Below are 24150 nucleotides of genomic sequence, written 5' to 3' on the forward strand. Positions count from 1 at the left end.
CAATGGTCTCTCACCTTCTGTCCTCACATCATTTTCTTTTTCAAATTACACATTCATTTTTCACTTTGAATTTTAAATGCCTTTCCTCTCAAATACTTCTATATAAGACCCTGCCCTCTAAAACCTGAGAGGTCCATGGGTGCTATTACTAGAAGTATGCTTGCCACACAGGGAGAACTTGACAGCCCTCTTCTCTAGATTTTTCACAAGTGAGCTGAAAGATTAAGTCCATATTTAAGAATCTCGCATTAAAAATGATGCCAAGAGAGTGGAATGTCTGAAGAAAGGTCTCTACTAGTAAGAGAGAAGATTTACTTGAAGCATAATGGATTTGTCTGAATTATATTGATCTGAATATACCTGAAGTACTTACAGAAAACAGTTACCTTTATTCATACAGAGAAAATGGGACAGGATAGATGTAGTAGAAAAGGGATTATAATGCCTAGGTGTCTATCTAAGTGTAAAATGAACCTACCCTTCTCTCTCTCTCTCTCTCTCTCTCTCTCTCTCTCTCTCTCTCTCTCTCTCTCTCTCTCTCTCTCTCTCTCTTTCCACAAAATTGAAACTATAGCTTGTGGCAAACAAGCTATCACACTGAGCAAGACACTCAGCCTCAAAGTGGCATCCTTAAGGCATATTCCTGCCCAGGCATAGAGTGAACTGCTTGCTGATGCAGTGATCCCTTGTTAGTTAAACATTACAAGAAAATATGTTCGGTAGAAATATTACCAAACATATACTATACAGATGAGTTAAGCATTACCAAATAATTGAGGGGAGTAATTTTGCCATGAATAGTTTCTTACTACTTTCTTTCATTTTATTTAATTTAAATCCCAACCACAGTTTTTGCTCCCTTCTCCTCCTAGTCCCTTCCATAAAATTCCTGCACACCATCTACTCCTTGTTTCCTCTTCAGAACAGCACCAGCCTCCATAGATATCAAAGACCCATGGCATATCAAGTTGCAGTGAAACTAGGTACTTCCTGTCCAATTAAGGCGAGAAACAAATTTTCATTAGAAAATGAGATGAAGAAATAAACCAATTGGAGAGAGATTTTGGAAGCATTATGATACATGTTCAATGAAAAAAGAGATTGAAGCATTTCAATAATTCATTCAATGAGATGTGGGGATGCTACAGAGAAGATGAATAGGCAAACATCTATGACTCGAGGTAATGTGTACTGTGATAGGAAGAATGAAGGGAGTACATAACATTATGGGGTTCAGAGAAAAAAGAGTAATTTATATCACCAGTACAGGTGAAGGAGTCATAGCAAAAGACATCAAAAGAGATCAAAGAAACTTCTTAAATACAAGACAAAATAACTTTGAATAGGCCATATGCAATGGTCTAAAAATACTCGGTATAGAAAAAGACTGAAAATTGAACACATTAAAGTTAAAACTCTTTTCATAAAATGTACTATTAATAGAATGTAAATGTTAGCAACACAATGCATGACAGAGTTCTCATATAAAATATGTGAATAACTTCTATATGATATTAGAATAAGGAATCTAGCCTGGTTAAAAAGAAAAAAATAGATAAAACACAGGTGTAAGAAGTTCACAAATAAGAATATATAAATGACAAACATCTGAAAAGATATTTAAATTATCAGAAAAAAATGTAGATGAAAACTGCCTTCTAACATGACCAGAGCACATAACTTCATGCCACAAATAAAAAAAGGTTAAGAGTACCAAGAAAGGAGAGCTGGAGTCATGTGTGCTTGCACACTTTGCCAGAGAGAGCATAAATTAGTTACAGCCATTTTGGACAACTGTTGATGATGTATACTAAGAATTGCATATGTGCTTTTGCTGTTACCCAAAAAATTTAACTCCTAGAAATATGCCAAGAGAAGTGTATCCAAGTTCACAGAAAGCCATGACTGTTTATAGCAAATGCAATCAAAATAGAAAAAAAAAAGGAAACCATTAAAATGTATGTCTATCTACAAGAAAATAAATACATTGATAGTACAGGCAACCTATGCAGTAATGAGAATGAACATGTCACTGCTTCATGCAACAATATGAAAAAGTCTAACAAGTCTAACACTAAACAGGAGAACAAACCAGACAAAAAATGTATGTATGTTATATTATTCTGTTCCGATATTGGACAAAAATTGTAAAAGCACATAGTTTTAAACATCTAAAGACAGGGGAAAATTTGGGGAGGCAAATGGGACAGTGACTAAAAGAAAAAAAAAGTATAGTTACTGGGGCACTAGAAATGCTGTATTTCTTGGACTAGCTAGCTGTACCTGGGGGTTATGTTTGTTTTGAATGTCCATAGAGTTAAGCACACATTATTTAGATTTATGCATTCTTACATATACATTATGCATCTATTCAATATTTATTTAATAATGCACTCAATCTTGACACTTCTGCCAAGAGACATTGTAAATAAAATGAAGGCACAATAGAGCACTCAGCCCAACCAGAAGCAGATCATAGGACTGAGGATAGATAAGACATTACGGACAGCATTTATCATGTATTCAGTCATTTCCCATGTGCCCGCAGCTATACCGATACAGACTTTTCAAATTATCTTTGATTCCTGACATGTATTTTGAATTAGTATTTTCATTTATTTTATTAGATGGAGGTTTTAGTCCTCACATGTTTTTCATGAAGGCTGTAAAAATAGTATACTTATTTTGCAGGAGAATTAACTGAATTTCATTGAGCTTGTTCAATAAAGATTTGACTTGGAATTTTTACTTAGACTTCCTGACCTCATAGCTCTTCTTCAACGTAATGTCATTCTATATATGTCTGTCTCCTCATTCCTTTGTACAAGCTGCTGGGGGTGGGAATGAGGACACTTAAGAAGTTGACTTGGAAAGACTAAAAGTGAAGTGGACATTTTAATGACATTTCATGCCAAGTGGTGTGACATACAATGTTCAATGAAGCAGGGTAAAAGTAAATTAGGATTTTGAAGAAGACGGTTGGATCCAGAGATTTAAAAGTGAGTGAAAGATGATGGAAAAATCAAACGCAATTAGTAGTCATAGCAGCAACAACTAAACTACTAGTAATAACAATAATGGCATAATGATAACTTCTTATTTTGTGATTCTCTCTTCAAGCAGCGCATCACATGTTTTGCCAACACAGTCATGTAATTTAATGTAGTTACCATCTGGTGAAGTATAAAGTAAAAAGCATGCTGCCTCAGTAGCTCAATAATGTGGAATGGATGCAGAGTGAATATTTTTCTGAAAGCTATGAATGGTATCCAATTTTATCTATTCAGATATGCATGCATTCATTTAACAGTTTTAATTGAGCATCCACTACATGTCAACTTCAGTTTCATGAACTGGACAGAAAATGGTTAATGCTTTCTCCTTGTCATTTTGGAGCTGATGTTCAGTGTGTGTGTATAAGAGGAACAGATAATATCACGTGAACAATGTATGTCTTTTCCCTGTACTCAGAGAAAACATGAGAACAGCTTTTGTAGAATATAGATCACAGAAAAGAATTCAATTTAAACTTAATCTGGAGAAACCAAGAAACCATTGCAAATTTAGACAGAGACTTGATCTACTTTGCAGTTTAAATAGATCACCATGGCTATTGGATAGAAAAGACTGCTCAAAATGAAATTATGTCCATGAACAGTGGTCTGAAGAGGGTGGTTTATTAATTATTATGTGAGAAGATGGTGTTGATGATAGTTCTAATGAAGGCAGTGAATAGTTAGAAGATTTATGCATATATTTTAAACACCATGTTGCAATACTTAGAAAAGGGGTAGGAAAGATGTGTGAAATTACAAAAAGAGTCAAAAATAATTTCCAAGTTTAGAACAAACACTGGTAATTGGATTTCCACTTTTTGGACATGGCAAGTATAAGATGGTCAGTTTTTGATAGGCTGTGAGCAATTTGAACTTAAAGTTGATACATTTATTAAAATAAATGTGGGAAGTTAATATTTAGAATGTCAGAAACAAAAGCTGAGGCCTCAGTTATCCTAGAAAGACTATGAAATTGGACAGAGTTAACCTCGTGAGAAAGTATGACTACTTTTTTTTAAAGGAATACAACCATTGAGCTGCACAAAATTTAACAGACAGATTTGGATGGTAAGACTTGGATGCTGAAGAAGGAGAAATGGGAGAATGAGAAGCAGCAGCAACAACACAGGGAAAAACATCTGTGGACTGGGTGTGATCATTCAGTGGGAAAATGGCTTGCTCTGTAAGCACAAGGACCTGAGTTTGGTCCCAAGAATCTGTATAAAAGTAAAAACTGATGGTTATTATGAAGTTTCAATTTCAGACCTAGGGAGGAAAACAAGAGGAAATCTGAGGCTCACTTGGCCAGTTAACCTAGTTTATTAATCAAGTTGTAGGCGATTGACAGACCCTACCAGAAGGAAAAAAACAAAAACAAAACTCAATGGCCATCTCCACAGCATGCATGTATGCATTGTATGCAATTATGAAGACAAACATTCACATGTGTATAAGTGCATGCACTCATACAAGAAAGGGAGAGGGGGGGAGAGTGAGAGGGAGGGAAGGAGGGAGGAGAGAAGCGAGGGATGGTAGGAGCGAGAGAGAACTGCATAGTAGCTATTCAGGAAGACATGAATCGCAAAGTTTAGTGTTACAGAATTAAGTAAAAAGTGTTTTTATTACAGATGGCTCAGTGGGTAACTGCACAAGGTTGAGGGTTGAGTTCTGAAAGTACACAGACAAAAAATTACCCGGAAAACAAATGGTAAATTCCAAGTTAAAGAAAAGGCTCTGTCTGCAAAATAAGATGTTGATGGCATAAAGGAACACATTCTAATTTCAGACTCTGGCAACCATATGTGCCCTCGTAATCAAACATGCCTGTATACACACACACACACATACACACACAAACACACACATACACACACACATACACAAACACACACATACATACACACAAACACACATTCACACAAACACACACATACACACACACACACACACACACACGCCAAGCAAGTACCTGTTTTTAAAAACCCAGACACTGTTGAATTGTAGAAACTGATGCTAATATAAACTTGAGGAGTACTGAAAGAGGAACAATGGGTGGAGCCACAGTGAAGTGAATGTGATCTTGAAATGTGTCTCCACATAAACAGAGTGAGATGGTGATTATGATGAATTCTTGGGCAAATTACACAGTACTATTTTATTTAGCAATGCAGTAGCCTTAGGACTGGGGCATCAAGTTATTTTTTTCCATCTTAAAAGCAGAATCAACAAAGCCTTTATTTGGCTGTGGGAATTATTCTGTAGACAGGGAAAGATTGATGCTCTAGACATGAGGAAGTGATTGTAGGATCAAAGTTGAACATTCAAGAATAACTGGCATTTTGTGTATAACTGGAATCATCTAACATAGACAGATGATTCTGTCCACTCTGAATTGAGGAAAGAGAGAAAATGGGTTCCTGTGTGGGACAATTTATAAACATGAGAATGAGCAATGTTTTGGTGGGCTTCATCATTACTCTTTTTAGTTTTAAACTCAGTGATTTCAGATTTCCCTTTTTTATAATTGGATAGCTTCTTATAACTGATGGTGTGTCAGTTTAATTAGCAAGGTATTTTTTGCATAGTATACATAAAACAATGGTATGTTTTATGATGAATGGCATCTCAGACACAATGGCGTATTCTATTGAAAACCCTTTTGGAAAAAGGTGTTGTTATTAGCTTCTCCCATTTCTAATAGAGAAAGATGGATAGGAGGGTGAAGGTCACAGTGTGTGAGGCTGGATCATTATGATGATTGCCAGGCAACACTTCTAGCTTCTGATCGCACTTGATGATCCATCTTGTTTCATCGGCCGGTGTAGTCTTCTCAATGCTGCATCAAATGCTGTTGCTTCCCCTTATCAAGCCCATCAGTTCTTTTTTTAAAAATTTCCCATAAGGATTCTGTTACTAATATGACTCCTCATTAAAGCTTACATTGCTTCTCTGTAAAGATAATATCTCTTTCCAATCCTAGGACAATCTATGGAGTCTTTATAAACAATGCTCAGAAAACATGCTCTGGGTGAATTAATGAATAAAAGAATGATTGAATGAACAGGGCAATTAATCTATAGTTGTTCTTTTACTACCACATTATAATGAATTCTTTCAGTCCAATGACCATTTGCTGATGACCTCTGGGATCCCAGCCCTGTACTGCTACGCATAGATAGCATGCTTTGTTTGTATATGCATAGAGGAGGGGTATTCAGGAATAGGTTCTTACCATTCAGTCCTGGTGGGCAACTTTAAACAAGAACAATGTCCTAGCTAACAATTTGTACAGATGTGTCTTCCACCTGGCGCTGGGATTTTCATTTTAAATTCTGACTCTGGAAGCAGCATTATCCATGCTTGCATGGTACATCTGTTCATATTTTCATTTGGTTTTTGATGAGTTTACACAATAGTAAGTTTTCTGTAACCTTTTCATAATCTTCACTTTTGTTTAATTACCTCTACTTCACCCAACTCAAACCTTTCCACGCCTAAGACTTTTTTACCCATTTTCACATCACAGTGATTTTTCTAATAAACAGTGTTTTTTTTTTTTTAAAGAGAACTCTTCTTTCCTCCTGTACCACTATGACATTGAATTCTGCTGCCTCTTCAGAGAAAACCATTTACCTCTTTTGCCTCTCTAATTTCCCTAAGTGGGACTTTGTCAATTTCCCTTATACAAAGGCTTTTTTCAAGAAAAAACCTGGATTGAGGGGGGGGGGGGAAGAACTTCATCATCTGTCATACCCTTGACATAGTAAGTGGCATCAGACATGTTGCTGCAGCATTTGAATCTCTATTTTTCATATAATTCCTGTGATTGTGTGCTAGTGTGACCCATGCCTTTGCTTTATTTACCTTTCCATCCTCCAGGGTTTATATGCTTGGATAATACCAAGTACTCACTAGAAATATGGTGGATATATATCTATACTTTTATATAAGTTTTCTCAACACAAACTTATATTGCAAAAATTTTGAAAATACCACTATTATAATATTTTCAAAATCATCTTGATAGTAACAGAGACACAGTTATAAGAAAAATACTTTAAAATCTGACTTTATTTTTGTGATGCTCTTCTTTCATAGGCATTATCTTTCTGTTTTAGACCAGTTAACTGTGCTACCAACTACTAACTAAATATTATTCTTCATATTTTAGAAATAAAAAAAAATAAAAACATGAAAATGTAAGAAATAAAAATATTATTCTTATACTTTTCAACTTAGCCTTAGGCCAATGTTTAGGAAAATGGTAGAAAACTGCCATATTATTTGTCAAAATATTACAAAAATGGCCTCTATCCCAGCTGCTAATACTGCACATCTAAAACCTCTTGAGCTGAGCCTTCACTCTGCATAGCTTTCAACTTCACTGTCTTCCAAGCTCCTGGTAGGATGGCCCATTAAGCTGTGCTTACATCATTTAATTTATGTCCTCATCTAAAGTCTCAAAGTGTTCCATATTCTTTCAAAGAATGGTATGGCCAGAACTGTCACAACAATAGCCCCGCTTCTGTCTTAGTTATTTTTCTACTGTTTCAGTTATAAGACGCCATGACTAAAATGTCTTATAATAGAATGTTTTGAAATGGGGTTCCATTTTTTGATGATTAGAACCCATGACAGCATTGTTGCTGAAACAGCTGAGAGCTCATGTCTTAATCCATGTAAGAGGCATTAAAACAAACAAAAAGAACAACAGCAACAACAAACCCACTGGAAATGGCATGATTCTTTTGGAACCACAAAGTTCACCCTAGTAACAAACCTCCTTCAGTAAGTCCATCAATTATTCTAAACAGTTTCACCAATTAGGGGCCAACTATTTAAACATATGACTCTATGGGTGGCATTTTCCCTTAAAGTACCACAGGTTCCTAGTCTTTGGGGCTCTACATCGACTTCATTCTTCTTGTGGTAGACTGAATAATCAGAGCACTCTGACAGGGCTTCAAGGGAAATGTCCTTGCCCAAAAGCTAGGGTTGAAGCGGAGGAGATGGTAGAACATGAGTAACTTTTTTTTTCCATAAAGCCCCATTTTCCCCAAATCCCATTTCTCTGTGTGCTCCTGTGAGCTCAGAGAAAAACAGTTAAGTTCTTAGTTCCTGCATCTGCTCACAAGGAGTAATTCTTGGTCAGGACTGCTCTTGTCTGACCCTTACTAGCCTGAGAGGTCCTAGTCAGTATCCATTTTTGTGCCTTCTTGGGTGGCATGTTCAATAGAAGAGCCTCTGTGACAAATGAAAGCACTGACTACCTCCAAACTGCCTGTATCCAAATGTTGGTTTTCCATTTTATGCCAAGGAATACCCTATTTTCTCACTTGTCAGAAGAAGGAGGATTATTGTAAAGATGCAGGTTGAAGATATAAGTAAAAATGATACTTGAATAGAGATGCTTAATAGACAACAGTAGATGATCATAATTAAAACTTTCAGCCTCCTTATATATTTTACTCTGCAAAAAATGGGAATGAGAAAACATTTACCTCACAGCATTTTTCTGCACTTAATTAGGAAATATATATTACCAATAAGAGGAGGTGATATAATAACAATCATGGCTATCATTTTGGACAATTATTTTATATCAGGTATTGAGATCTTTTTTTTTTTAATCAATAGCTCGTATTAGCTTCAACACAAATCCATATTTTTATTTAAAAGTAGAACCTCACAGAACTTCTGTAACTTCAAGATGTCAGGGCAGGTAGTCATTCTCATTCTACTCAAAGCAATCTGTCATCTGGAATATCACAGCAATCGTTTCCAACCTGGGATGCAGGAATAAGAATGATGCTGTTCATAAAAGCATTTACTTTTTATGTTTTCCCCTCGATTATAAACACTTAAAGTTATAGCACTTTGGGTAGAGAGTCCATACTTGTTGTTAAATGACTGACCAACTTTTATATGAGCTGATGTAACTGATTTCCTTAGTGGTTTTCAAAACCGTCTTTAGGCAGAAAAGAACAATGCCTTCAGAATGGGTGATCAATGAGTGTCAGGATGTTCCAGGAGGTGAGATTGCAAACTGTGCTACTGAAATCTGTAAGGAACTCAAACTCCTCAATCAGAAGGGAGATGGGAAGTCTGAGCCAATGCACACTTGCTGGAATGGGAGAGATTCTGGCACTATGTATGTCAGGGAGTTACATATGTGCGCTGTGGTCAAATGGGACGGTTTCCTTAAAATATACCTGTGGTCAAAGATGTAGCATGAAAATCCTTTGAGACAGAGGATCTATGTGGTAATTTGGTTAACTTAGCAACCGAGTCCCAATAGAATGCTTGTCAATGTCAGTAATTGGGCAGAGATCAAGCATCAGCATGAACAAGTCCTTAATAGCTCAGCCCAGATGATTTCTTTATTGGCTACATAGGGATGCAGAACTTGTTTATTTTTAAAAATGATTAAGTCAATGCTTACTCATTCCAACAACTTACATTAAAAGAGTCTCCATCACAGCCCACACAATATTTTCAATGTGCCTTTAATATATTTCAGATACAACACACCTTCTCTTATATGCACAATTATGCAGGGTTGCTACTCAATTGTCATGTGTATCTACAAGAGTTCTATTTTTAAAGGATAATTTAGGGGTGTATATGTGTGTGTGTGTGTGTGTGTGTGTGTGTGTGTGTTAGTGTGTGTGTGGAAGAGAAAGAAGGGGATGGGAGGGAGCAAAAATGGAAAGAGAGAGAGAGAGAGAGAGAGAGAGAGAGAGAGAGAGAGAGAGAGGAGAAAGAAATGGAGAGAGATCCAAGCATTAGTATCCCATGGCAAGAATATGCCACATATCACGCATATTCATCACTGTATTCATCAGTGCACCTTTCCCCTTTGTCTACTGGCCAGAGCTACTCTGACTAGTCAGAAGAGTTTTTGTTTGAATGCTTATCTATGGTGCTCTTGATACATATGTAGAATGAAATTGTTGGATCACATGTCACTTAAGAAATTAAATATTTGTTACATAACCAAATATATTTTATAACAGATCACATTTTTTCTGTGGTTTTTCCATTTTTATAGAGAAATCTGGATTTCTCAGGTCATCATATACTAGAAAGTGATGTACCATGGGTAGAGTGTATTACTCTCCAAAGAATACAGGTCTTAGCTGAATGATTTTCTCTGAACATTAGACTACCAAACATGGTACATGCCACATCTACAAAGAGACTTCTCTTCACTCTTACTCCATTTCCTTTATGACATGCATATGATATTCCTGAGACAGACTATGTGTGACTATAGCATAAAAAGAAGGTATCTGAAGCATAGAAAAAGTTTAATCAACATGAAGCATGAACAAGGAATGTTGGTTATGCTGGTGTCCATAAACTTCTAGAAATTTATACTTATTTCTCACTATACAGTAATTTAACAGTTTATTGATATTGGAACATCAGATCAAATAATGTAAACCACATGTAATTTCTGCAGAGTGCCTCAGTGCCTTAATTCTGGTATTGTGAGCTGTCAGTTTCAAGAGATGGATTAATTACTCAAAACTTCTTCATTGTATTTTAGCTTGGGCACATGTATGAATCCGTTAGCCAAGAGCATCCACATTAGCCAATCCTGGGGTGCACATGCAACTCTGGTTTAGTTCTGTCCTAGATATGCTTTTCAAGTTTATTTCAATAGTGGGGCTCTTCCTTTTGTAATTCACTGAAATGCGTGTGAAAATGTGTGTGTGTGGTTTTCTTGTCATTATACATTTTAATTCCAACATCCATTACTGTCCTCTGGAGTTAGACACTATGTCTCATTCATGTTTTACACTTTTGGCATCTTGTGCAGCACTTGGCTTGATACAGTAGTGAATAAAAGGACATTATAGGTGCAAGATGAGGTTTTGCATTTTTCCTTATCATTATCACCTAGAAGTGTGCTTGTTAAGTTGGAAAGAATGAAAAGAAATAAAAAGCAAAATTATCCTCAAGAATCATAATTTTTGGAAATGTATGTAAAACAAAATATGTGTAGAAATGAGTGTTTTTTAGTGCCATTGTTCTCTGAGGATGTTTTCAGCCTGTGTATTTTTTTTTAAAAAATCTAGACCTTTCTGAGTACTTGCATTTATAACTACAGAGATGAAGTTAAATTATATTCTGGTCTCAAGTTATAATTCTAAGGATGAAGACATAGTTCTACTCAGAAGTGCTGAAGTTCGTCGAACTCAGCATAGAAGAGAGAACTATGGCCTTCTGTGAAACATATACTTTCTAAATTCACCTTCATTGAAACACATTTTCCTGATACCCAGTAATGTGCTAGATGACAGAGAAATGCTCAAGATGAATGCCTCTCATGTTCACAGATCTGTCAGAATAAGAACATGAACATAGGTGCACATAATATAATACAGTAAGTGTTTCTTTTAGAATTTTAGATAAGTACAAGTTATTTTTGGTTTCTTGCAGAGGGCCTTCTGCGGCTGCCTGTGACCTAGACAGAAAATAACAAGAAACATGGCAAAGGCAGAAAAGTGGCATCAGTTGATCACAAATTCTAAAAATTTAATGATACATATCTTGAAATTTTATAAAGTGTTGTTTGGCTTCATTTTAGAACTGTTGATGTATAATTTACATATAATTTCATATAATAATTTACACACAGCAATAGGCTGACTCTTAAGTGCAGTTGTCTATGAATTTTGGCCAAATTATACAGCCATGTACAGCCAAGCTGTAAAATAGTTCATGCCATTTTCATGCCAGCCATGCAAAGGAAGCTTTGATGAGGGAAGTGATGATCAGGGAACTTAAGCCTCTTAGTTTCTCTAAGGTAATTTAATTAATATAATTTTGAGGTAAAATCTGAAAGAAAATAACTTTTTAAGTGTTCAAAGGACAGAGGTATAAGGCCTCTCAGTTTGGACCAATGAAGAAGCAATGGATAAGGGAAGACCATGGAGACAGACATTAATCAAAAAAAAAAAAAAATCAAACTTCCTCACCCTTTTGGGTATTACATTTGGTTTGCACATGAATTCTATAAACTAGCCTCTGTTTAAACTGAATAAATCTCTCTTTACTACTTCAGGAGTATGTTCATGTTGAAATTTTATAAAATTGAATTAATGATATGTTGGTCTTTGATCACTGGTGATTTTGTTTAATTACTTTAATATTTACAATGTTGAAATACTCATTTAAAATTGTCACTTCTGCTAATCTATTTTGTCACATAAATCGTTTTTTTTATTTATTCTTCATTGAGTATCTCTTTTAGTTCCTCATAAACACTGGCAGTGTTTTTTCCCTTTGCCTTCAGGTTCGAGAGTTCTGCTTGGGACACTATCTAAAATACAGTTTGTATAATGTAGATAGGAATGCATATAAAACCACTAGGTTGGAGCAAATCTTAATAGTCATTCCATATAAAAGGTTACAAACATTTTTTAGGAGATCATGATGGTTACTAGTTTAGGTGTTGGTACATGGCCTGCATTGCAGTTGTTCAATTCTTCCATATATATTTACTGCCTTACAGTAGAACTTGTTCATAAAAATACGCTGTGGTTTTGCTTGCCCATGTGATGCTAACTCCTATATGTGTCATTATAGGTAACCTTATCTGGTGACAGCAAACAACCCATTAATCCCAATGATTTTCAAAGTTTTCTTACTTTATGAGGGATACACAGGGAGCGTAGCTCAAAAGGACTCCCTTTCTCAGCTCTTCTATGTGGAATACTGTTGGGCTTGTGAAAAAAAATTGATCAGTTCACATGTTGGTTCATATTGTCTTATTTTGGTATTAAACTTGAAAAATCTATTCCATATGAATATGTCTTAGTTCAGACATTGGAATGCATTAGAATATTAAAGAGAGGGCTTTACAGAGAAGCGTACAATGTGAGTTAAAGGTAACAAAGCCTATTACATGTCATTTGATAACTTAGTCTACCACAGGGCATTTGGATCTTGTCATTAGATTAATAATTCCTACAATGTTATCATTCAGCGCTGCTTCTATACTTCAAAGGCTTAGATAATTATTTTTTATTTTTAAATTTTGTTTTTTAATCTATCAAGGAAATTTAGATCATTCTCCCCAAAACCTGACCATAAATAATTTCATTATAAATTGCCCTATAATCTACTTCAATTTTTCATCTAAGTATTCACGTCTATAATCCCAAGATCCTGGAGCCTAGTTGATGGTTGTCACTAACATAAAATATTACTCTTACCAGAAGGTGACATGTCCTAATTCTTACATTGAAGGAGGCATAACCCACCCCTTTCTCCCCCAGGTAACTGCCTTTCTTCATTTCCCAGAGTGTAAATGACCCATCACAGAGACAGGGCTGAACTTCTGAATGAGATCATAGCCTTTCCGCCCTTTCTGCACAGTTTCACTTGGTGAATTATTGTCTTATTTTCATTCCACTCCAATGAGCTGTCAGCAATGGATACTGTAATTCACAGCAATAGAAACACAAACAGATGGGTAATTGACCTGCATGCCTTCATTACACTGGAGTTCAGCATGGCTGTGTAAGCCATAAAGTCCTTTATCTGCCAATATGAAATCCCCAGGCTTGCACAGAGAAGGGGATCAGGCTTGTGTTTTGCAAAAGGTGCTGTCCTTGTTGTTGTTCGTCCCACCTTGTGCATTTCAGAGATGAACAGGGTTTGACAGGCAGAACATAGTGGGTATAAGACAACATCTGGGATTCCTGTAGGGCTCAGAGACACCTATAGAGGGCCACATTAGATACAAGGACAGAACAGAAAAATATTTATATGCAACTAAAATAGAACCTGTATTTTTCCCTCTTCCTCTTGGCACTGTAAGAGACCATGAATTTAATAGCAAGTGATATTGGTCAGAAAAGAGAAATGTCACTCAAAAGTAAACTGGTTCAGATAATTAGGATATAGAACAAAATAAAGCAAACATAAGCCATACCAGCTCATGACTGTGCCTTAAATAAGACTTAGAATCACCCCACATATTTACACACTGACCTGTATTTGATCCATGTCTGCCCTGTGTGGTGACATTTACAGCTAGCCTTCTTTGTCAATTCAGATTATACTATTTCTAGGGACTGCAGAAAAGGCTCAGCACTTAAGAATGCTTACTGCTTTTGCAGAGGCCCCATATATGACTCACAGCAACCTCATGGGATACCCCAACTATATGTAACTCTTCTGATCTCTATGGGCTCCTGCATGCATGTAGTATATATGTATACATCCAATCACATATACATACAAATAAAATTTTTAAAAATCGACATTTTTAAAAAACCAATCTTTACCCCACATTCATCAAGTCTTCCACAACTGCTATATCCAATCTTACTGTCCTGACCTTCACAATTATATCAATAAAATGTTCACTGTTTGTTACCATCAGTTAAATTTTGCCAAGCACACAATGCTGAAATTTTTTATTCATCTACCAAAGTTCCAAATTTATTGTTATTGAATTTTGTGCTTTACTTTTAAATCTGGAAATGGCCTGTTTCCTTAGAGAGTAGGAAGCATGTATCAAATGTGTTAAAATTCTCTCTTTTTTTTAATCCATCAATTCTATATACATTGCCTTTGTAAAGAAGAGGATGAAGCTAAGAGTTCCGTACTGAACTCACAAAAGCAAGTCTGGAATCAGAAATGACAATTCGGCTATATTTGTTATATCTTTAGTGTGACTTCAAGTTCTGTATAGTCTTTATTATTTTTTGAGAAATTTTGATGTCCCTAAACCCCACTCCCAAACCTGGTCAGCTGAATCAGGTTCTTGACTGATAAAATATCAACTCTGTTGTTGCTGTTCTTAGGGGATCTGACACAGATTCTCTGTGCATTCTTGTGTTCCTTAAATAATCTTTAACCATTGAAACTACAATACTGGGATTTCTATTTATCTTTCTGTATCTCAGAAACCTAATATGTGAGGACAAGAAGCTTCAGCCCTTTTGCTTTAAGACTTGCTTTGCCTCCAATGAGCTTAGATCTCGCATTTGCACCATTCATTACTTCAGTTTGTATCTAAGACACAAGAATGTTTTCTTCTTTAAAGACTTTGAGGAAGTAAGCTATAAAGGGAAATGACTGTAATCATAAGGTAAGGTAAATAATAGCTCGAATTCTCAACTGGAATTTGTGTTGCCTGGAGCCTATGCACAGTCTATTCCCACATTCTAGACTACTCTTCTTGTGAATTCCTTAATCTTATGCCTACCTTTCCAGCATTAAAGGTATTCCAAGGAGGGCTTTAATTTGGTTCTCGTAGGGGTTCATATTTTTGAATTGTGATAAATGAGGGATGGCTCACACTTACAGCACACCTAATTTTGCCAGTGCCTTATAAAGTTTGAGCTATAGCAGATGCTGGAGGTGAGCTAATCATTCAAAAGAGATCTATTTGTCACATTCTCAGCACCATGAGATTCAGAATCAAGCTGCCATAAGATCTTGTGAGAATCAGTAGCTATCTTGTTAAGGAATGCCCATGTGGCCTTTCTTGTATGTACACAGTGAGAGAGAGAATGTGATTGTCTTCTTGGATTCTAATCTTAACCTCCAAGAAACCTCATTTCCTAGGAGATGCAACCAGTTAGAATTTGGGGATTCAACAAATGAATTGTAGGTGGGGGGAGACATGAACTTTTGTATCATAACATTGGATCAGAACACTCAATGTGCATTCTGTACTATTCAGGCTTTTTGGATTTTTGGTTGCTTTTTCTTTCTTTCTTTCTATCTTTTAACCTAACTAGCTAGTACAGAACAACAGTTATATTTCAGAAAGGATAACATACTGCCCAGTTGTCATTCGTTGGATCTATGGTTGATCACTCAGCTTACATTGTCATTATTATTCCATTTTGATTACATTGGCAGAAGACCCCTGAAGTATTTTAAAAGGTCCAAATACTCAGATTTGAATCATGATTCTGTTATGTTAGTTGTGGGGCGTTGGGCAGATCATTCCACTTTTCATTTGAGCATCCCCAAAAACTAACAAAAACCTAATTTTTGGTAGGATGAAGAAGAGAATTGATGGGTGCCAGCAGCCTGAAATGGGCTTGGCATAAATTGGAGATCTGTTGGAAAAAATATAGGCTTCTTTCTTCCAAAGTAGGCCTTTTAAGATGAGAGGTGGAAATCAAACAGACTAGTAAAATAATTTAAGTCAACACTTAATTCTAGTAAGGCAAACAACAAAGACATTTGAACTCCAGTAGTGCGGGAAGCTCTATATTTCAGGACATGGAAGACAGGCTGACATACAAGAAAGAACTATTTTAGACATTTGATAAGATAAAAGGAGAGACTATAAGTATAACAGGAGTGGTAGATTGGAAAGACTTCAACCCTGCAAAAGGGAATAGGTATAGATAGTATGATGTGGAGTCTGAGGAGATGAAGAAGTGGCAAAGACGCAGTAGTACAGTAAGCTGCAGCAATGGAATTAAGAAATTTTATCACAGAACTTCTGTATATTACAAAACACATTATGAAATGGATGGAAGGTTTATAAGCTTGGCGTTAGGTGGGTGCACCTGAGAAGGATGACGCAAGTATCAGGAAAAGTAGAGAGTCTTCTTGGGTATTTCCTCCTGCTCATGCCTTCCACACATTCTTGATGACGCATCATAACATTGCCCTTCAAAGCACAGCCAGATTTGAAAAAAATTAATGAGGTTGAAGGGAAAATGTTCCATATGTTCAGCGTGGGCAAGGTGGTATTCAAATGTAACACTCAACCATTGCCTTTCTGAGTTGTGAGGCAAAATTTACATGCTTGGCAGTAAAATGTGATTTTTCTCTCATTTTCTGTTTTCCTTCCCCTTCTTACTTTTTATTCTCTATTTTTCTCTCCTCTCCTACTACCTTCTTTCTGTGTGTGTATGTGTGTGTGTGTGTGTGTGTGTGTGTGTGTGTGTGTGTGTGTGTGTGCAGGTTGGAGAGGGGATGTTTTGGGAACCAAGGAGATAGAATATTCTACCCTGGCCGGCAGCAGTATATCTTTCAAAAAGTGCTTCCACTGGCCAAATCCCCCTCCAAATTATTTATGACTCCCATTGAAGCTAGCAGGATTTGGGCACCAATCTAGGGGGTCAGCAATGGCTCCCTTTGTTGGACATAGGTCACTGGGAGACAACTCTAGCTGTGACTGCTGTGTGAACCTCCGCTGCCGTAGAAATGGTTGTATAACTTTAAACAGTAATGACATTTTGCAGAAAAGTGCTTTTTAATTGCTATGTCTTCATTATTCTCTTTTGAAATTTGCCCAGGGGATTCTGCCTCTGAGACAGCTCGGCATGTTCTGAGTTTCCATTTTTAAAGAACAGCCAGTGTTCTGTTTCAGCTGCTCTGAGTAAAAACCCCCAACCCTAAATTTTATCTGTTTTCAGTTGCATTAAATGGGGTAGGTAATACTGCCTTTTGTATCCTTGCCAAACGGAGAAATGATTTGATGCAATTTTCTAAAAATGCTCTCCCCGAATTCCTTTTGGGCTAGGACCAAGAATAGAATATCCTATCCTCTACAAAAGGCAGGAAAAAAAAGTGATGAGTTGTCTGAAAAAGTAGGACTGAGAATATAGTCTGTAGAGTTCCTTTAAGCAACAGAAACATAACCCCAATCCATAGACACAGTTGCCTATAGGGATCAGCTAAAAATAATTTTTGCTTTGGAGGAGAAAATGGCAACATAAATGAAGCAACTCAATAATGCACCCTATAATGAACTGCAAGCTTCCTTTGGAAAGTACTTTATAGATAGTTTGTGTTTCCTAGACTTTGGTATCTCTTTCACCATATTTATGTACTGAACCGTTGTGACTGATAAGTTAATCTCATGGGGACATCTTGCTCAGTGATAAGGAGTGTATCCAATGTCACAGCAGACCCTTGTCCAGCATCACAGCATTCTCAGTATGCCTTCTAAGTAATTTTGGGTACACCATACTAAAAAAAAATTTCTCCTCTGCTCCAGCAGGCAGAGAGCCTAAACCCATCTCCTTAAGTGAGCTCTGCAGATGTTTAAAGATTCTCTTTGGAGTGTACCTGAAGTTATTCTTCCTTTTTTATGCTGAAGACTGTATTGAAGCTTTAGGTATTTCATTAGAGAAGGAACATCAGCATCACTATCATCTTCCTCATCAGAAGTTTCTTCACATCAAAAATAGGAACTGATTCAGTGGGTAAAGGTGCTTGATATCAGACCTCAATCCCTGTGACCTACAGGATAGGAAGAGAGAATCAACTACAGCAAGTTGTTCTCCAGCTTCCACACTCATGTTGTGTCATCAGTTCACTGCATATACATGTACATACAAAATAAGTAAATTAAGTAAGTAAGCACCTTAAAAACAAGAATTGATAATCCAGTGTGTGTGTGTATTTGTGTGTGTGTGAATGTATGCTTGTGTGTCTATCTGTCTGTGCCAGCAACTTCTCCACACAGATTATAGATATCTTTGATTTGTTCCTCTAGATATAATATAGCTACTTCTAGTATCTCCATTTGAACATAAGAGAAAATGGAGTTTTAGAGAGAGGGTGAATATGTTTCTGGGGATGATTTTGGTATGGACCTCAGTGGTAGTAATGCCCATCTCTTCATGAGGACTATATAGTTTCCATATGAGAACCAGATGGAAACAGAATAGAAATTCATTGTATATACAACTGTAATAGTCATATACATTGTATGTAATCTGAAAGAAGAAAAAGAAGTCTGTAAACAAAACTGAAAAATATAAACAAAAAGGAGATCAAAAGCAAGGACCCATGTGTTCAGCAAATCTAGAGTGAGCAGGATTGAAGAGTACTCCAGAAGCCCAAATGAGAAATGAGTAATAATCTAAATAAAAATACAACCCCCTTTTACAAAGTGAGAGGTAAAACCATAACTCCCTTGAATGCTGAAGTCTAAAGCTAATTAGCAGCCTCTGAAAAGTGAAGGGGACTTTTCTGGACATGACTTGTTTGTCCAAACTTGTCTTTCTGTCTGTCTACCATAGGCTCAAGCATGCACTTGGCTCATATTTCTAGGTACCAGCTTGCAGGTTTGGCCTAGATAAACCCCACTCAATCCTCCACTCTAAGGATTAAGACTCTGATTATTCAAATATAGAAGAAGATCAGAAGATGTAGTCAAGGGTTCTCATCCTATACCCAAGGGAAAGTCTCTTTTTCTTAGTGCTCCTTTGTGCCTTTAGTTTTAGAGCAAACGGGAGAAAATTAGTATCTGTGATGATCTTTTTCACAAATGTTTTAGTTTGATAGTATATGCCTTTACTCAACATTGCCTTTTAATTATATCACTGTCGCTCTTGAAAATCTACTAATGTATATTCAGTGATCCACATGGTAAACACATGAACTATGGTGTGTAATAAATTTCTTCCTGACTTCTGGCCTCTGCAGCTTCCTCAGTCAGTTTTTCTACTATACCATAGCCATCTCTATTGGTGTTTGTTTCATGGAGTTGAATTTCCCAGATAAACTTACCCTACCTTTACCCATTCTGTTGTTCTTTAACTGTGGTTATCTCTTATGTACCTTCCAACAAGCCCAGATTCTTTCTCCTTGGAAAGCTGACTTTCCAACCCAAGGTACATAGTTCCAGGATCACTGCTGCCTGATTTTTTTCCTGTGTCTCTTTCTGCTTTAGACCTGTAAACCATGTTAGAAAGACAGGTGCCCACATATATCTCTGTTGACAATATTGCAAATATGCTTTATAAAAAGAAACTCTCATTGAACATGGTGGCAAATACCATTTAACCTAGAAATTGGGAAACAGAGGCATGCAGATTTTTGTGAGTTTGAGTTTGAATTGGAGGCCCATGTGATATACATATTGAGTTTCAGGACAGCTAGGGTGGCCTAGAGAGATCCTATTTTTTTAAAAAATGAAATAAAATTTAAAAAACTCTCTAGAAGTAGTGGATAGCTCAGGACATAACTAGGGCCCATAAATATTTCAAGAAAGGAAAAGAAAATAAATGAAGGATATAAGAAAGACAAACAATGATGTTATGCATTCAACAAGGATTTTCTCCCCAAATAGAAGAAAATATATAAACATTAGAGCATCTCCAGGCTCATCACTAATATAACAGAGCAATGTCTGCATTTCCAAGAGAGCCAAGGTCATGGCAGTGAATTATAAGTGATACAACTGAAGGCCCCACTAGTTGTTGCATATCCATACCTAAGAATGGTCTGAAATATTTTTATTTTAATGCACAGGGAGAAACTTTACAGCACCAGATTCTTGTCACCTTGGGAGGCTGTTAATAAAACACCTTTTTATCATTTCTGATTTTTCCCTTTTTGCTATTTCTAACCAGGTCTTCAGATAATCTTCCCGCAGTATCTGCAAGAGAAGTTTGTTCAGTCGGCCTTGAGTTACATCATGTGCAACGGCGAGGGAGAGTATGTGTGTCAGAACAGCCAGTGCCGCTGCCAGTGTGCTGAGGAGTTTCCACAGTGCAACTGCCCCATCACCGACATCCAGATCATGGAGTTTACACTGGCTAACATGGCCAAGGCCTGGACTGAAGCTTATAAGGACCTGGAGAATTCAGGTACACAGACTACTACCGTGAATGCCTCTGGTCAAACCTAGAAAATGGTATCATCTAACTTCAGTTAAGACTGGTTTGAGGAGAACAGAATAAGGGCACTTGTCCACATTCAGTGGTTCAGGGTCAGGTGTAGTAGCCAACACAAGGCAGTCACACATTCAGTCTCCATAGGATGAAACAGTGGCTGTCATAAGACAATGTGCTTATATGATGTATCATCTCTGTTGGACTCATGACAATGTAGGACTGAGAAGACATCTATGCAGAGTCAGAGGGTATTAAATTTATTCCTGAGTCTCTGTTTATGTGTGAATGTGTATATAAAGTATATATAAGTATGAATTAATCAATAAACATACATAAGTATATATAAGAGTGTGTATGTGTGTGTCTATATATGATATATAAGCACATGCATATGTACATATATATATGTGTGTGTGTATTATATGTGTACAGTGAAATAAAATTATGTAGATATGTGAATATCACAATAACTATCAAAACTCAAATTTACTTTTCTGGTAATTTAGCTATTTTCTACATTTCCTGCTCCAGAATAATGTGTTACAGGGGAGAAAAGTCAGTTATCAAAGGTCAAGAGAGTGGTAAGGTCTAAAGTTGGGCCTTTGCCTTCATGAAGTTTTGAATTCTGTGAGAAATTAATTATGTAACCATGTAAAGGATGCAAATGATTATCAAGTTCCAAGTGTCTAGGAGTAAGGGTGAGGAGCACCCGGCACAATGATGCAGACGTGCAGGCTGTGTGACCAACAAAATGAAAAAATGGTGGCCATGTGAAACACAAGTGAAAGTCTCATTGTCCAGTGACTCAGACACTCAGTTTCCTAGGAGTGATAAACCCAGTGTAGATCAGGGAGTAGATGTAGAAACATACAGGATGACTTGCATATTTGGATGGGGAATTGATAGAGCAAGATACTGGTTGTCTCAGAGAGTTTAATAGAAAAACGGAGATGATGTCCAGGAGCATGGCTTGAAGATGTATATTAGATAAGTTTTTGATTGTTAGTATCCTAGTATCCTTTGGCTAGAACACTCAAGAAAAGTCTGAAATCAAAACTTCAGGCTTTAGACAAAATAAGTTTAAGAGTCCTTAAGAATTCCAAGAAGCCTCACCAACACATAGTGCACTTATCATATGTATTTTAAAATCTGTTAAGTGAATAAGCTCATCAATAGAACATTACAGTTTGCAAAACAATTTTATATATTCTCCTGTTTGTTAAAACTGAATGAAACCAAGTAGGATGTGTCTTTGCAGGAGGGAGTAAGGACACCAAGATTCAGACTCTTTTCTGATGTTAGGCTCTTTGTAAAGGACAGCACTGGTAATGGAGTCCCTAATTCCAAACCCAGTTCTCACAGCAGTCTTTTCAATTTATTAATTCTACTGAACTCTGTAGGTATGCACCCCTCCTCTGATAAAGGTGATGTCATGGTTATATTTTGAATATCTATCTGAAGGCATTTAAGTCTTTTGCCATGAAATCCTTTGACCAAACAAAATCTTATCTCAGAGCCACAGTGTATTACAAGCAAAAGCAGAGTTCCATAAGAGCTAATTTGAAATGGCTGGTTACCCTGAACTTGAAGCCCCAGCTTGACAACATATAGGATCCATCAGATATTCTACTCCTCCAGGGTCATGCAGCTTGGATGGAGCTACTGTGAATGTCTTATGAAGCTGTATCCATTAGTCTCTTTCGAATTCTTGGATCTGTAATGCAGAGCAATCATGATATAATGGTATTATGGTGATGCTTGGCCTCAAACAAACACAATAGATTTGACAGACTCCTTTTACAAAGAACTGCTACTAATTACTAAAATTCCAAGGGACATGCAGGCTGTCTGCACCAGTAATAAGGAACTGTAGTTTCAAAAAGAAGCTACTATGAGTGGGTGAGTAAGAGGACAGAATGTGAGATGCTGCAGAATAAGGAAATGCTAAATGATTTGCTTTGCTCTTTTTCCTTATAAGGTGTATATACATGGATCTGCTGCACAAATCCCTCTAAAACAATTTCTCAATTTAACATATATCTGCTTATTGAAACAAGTACCTATGTCATGAACTTCTACCTTCACATTCTGTTTGTTCAAGTTCTCAGCCTTAATGTCTTAGGCCTGGGAGTAAAAGTATTATGAAAGAATCCAAAAAAGGGATTTTTTTTTGATGGGTTCATGATTTCTAAATTTGGATTAGATACTTTCATACCAATTTGACAGATGTATCAATGAGGGCCCCATATTCTTCAGTTGTCAATATGGTATTTGATTTTTTTTTTTTAAATTTGACTATTATCACAAAGTTTCTAAATGCCTGACTGAAAACATTTGTTTTTAGAACATTTTTCCCCTCTCAGTATGCCAAGAGTCAAGGTTTCTGTCGGTGTATTGAGAAGAAGTACAATAACTTAAGTGAGAGTAGGTATTCTGGATCAAGGCTGCAGTTTCAATTGTACCACCTACTGGCCATTGACCTTATGCAAGTTAGCTACCTCCTTTGTTCCCAACCTCTGTAGGGAGATACTACAGATAATATAACTTTTAGGTTTGCTGTAAAGGTAGTTGATGAGTTCCAGGTGCTTACGATTAGGTTATGTAACTGTTGAGAGAGCTATGCAAGTAGTCCCTGTGTAAATAAAATAAATGTATGCATAGACCTGAAGTTTCCTTAGATTTTTAATAGCATGAAATAAAATTCTTCAGCTCTAACTAATGTATTTGGTTTTGTTTTTGGTTTTTTGTTTGTTTTTTTATTTACTTTACAGCTTGATCCAAGACCCCGCTCTCCTCTCCTCACCATCCTACCCTTATACACCCACACTGTTCCCCTTTCCACTTCTCCTCAAAGAAGGAGATGACACCAATTGCTACCTACTCACCCTGATACATCATGTCACAGCAGGACTAAGTGCATCTTCTTGCACTGAGACTAGATGAGGCAATCCATCTATGAGAAAGGGATCCATAGGCCCACAAAAGAATCAGAGACAGCCCATGCTCCAATTACTAGGAGACCCACATAAAGACCAAGCTACACATTTGCTACAAACATATAGAGGGCCTAGGGGACTGGGCCATGCATGAGCCATTTGGCTGATGATTCAGTCTCTGTGAGCCCCCTTGGTCCCAGGTTATCTGAAGTCTTCTTGTGGTGTTCTTGACCCCTCTAGCTCCCTCATTCTTCCACAAGACTCCTCAAGCTCAGACTTTTTGAGCTGTGGGTCTCTGAGCCTGTTCCATCAATTGCTAGAAGAAGTCTCTCAGAACACAGTTTTACTAGGTACCTCTCTGCAAGCATTGCCAACTATTATTAATAGTATCAGTAACTATTATTAATAGTTGATTTTCTCCCATGCAATGGGTCGCAAGTTTGCCAGTCATTGGTTGTCCATTTCCTCAATCTGTTCCATCTGTTCCCTGCACTTCTGGTAGGCTGGACAAAATTGGGTTGAAGATCTTGTGGGTGA

The 24150-nt window shown here is 36.8% G+C and overlaps 1 protein-coding gene across 1 annotated transcript in view; it reads left to right on the plus strand.

Moving 5' to 3' along the window:
• Positions 1–24150, plus strand: part of Brinp1 (BMP/retinoic acid inducible neural specific 1) — a 183256-nt gene that overhangs the window by 124825 nt on the left and 34281 nt on the right. Inside the window, exon 6 of the mRNA XM_034504056.2 lies at positions 20414–20650. Coding sequence (XP_034359947.1) covers positions 20414–20650 — 237 coding nt within the window. The remainder of the gene's footprint in view (positions 1–20413; positions 20651–24150) is intronic.

The sequence above is a fragment of the Arvicanthis niloticus genome, chromosome 5, assembly GCF_011762505.2.
Source record: "Arvicanthis niloticus isolate mArvNil1 chromosome 5, mArvNil1.pat.X, whole genome shotgun sequence".
Classification (NCBI taxonomy): Eukaryota; Metazoa; Chordata; class Mammalia; order Rodentia; family Muridae; genus Arvicanthis; species Arvicanthis niloticus.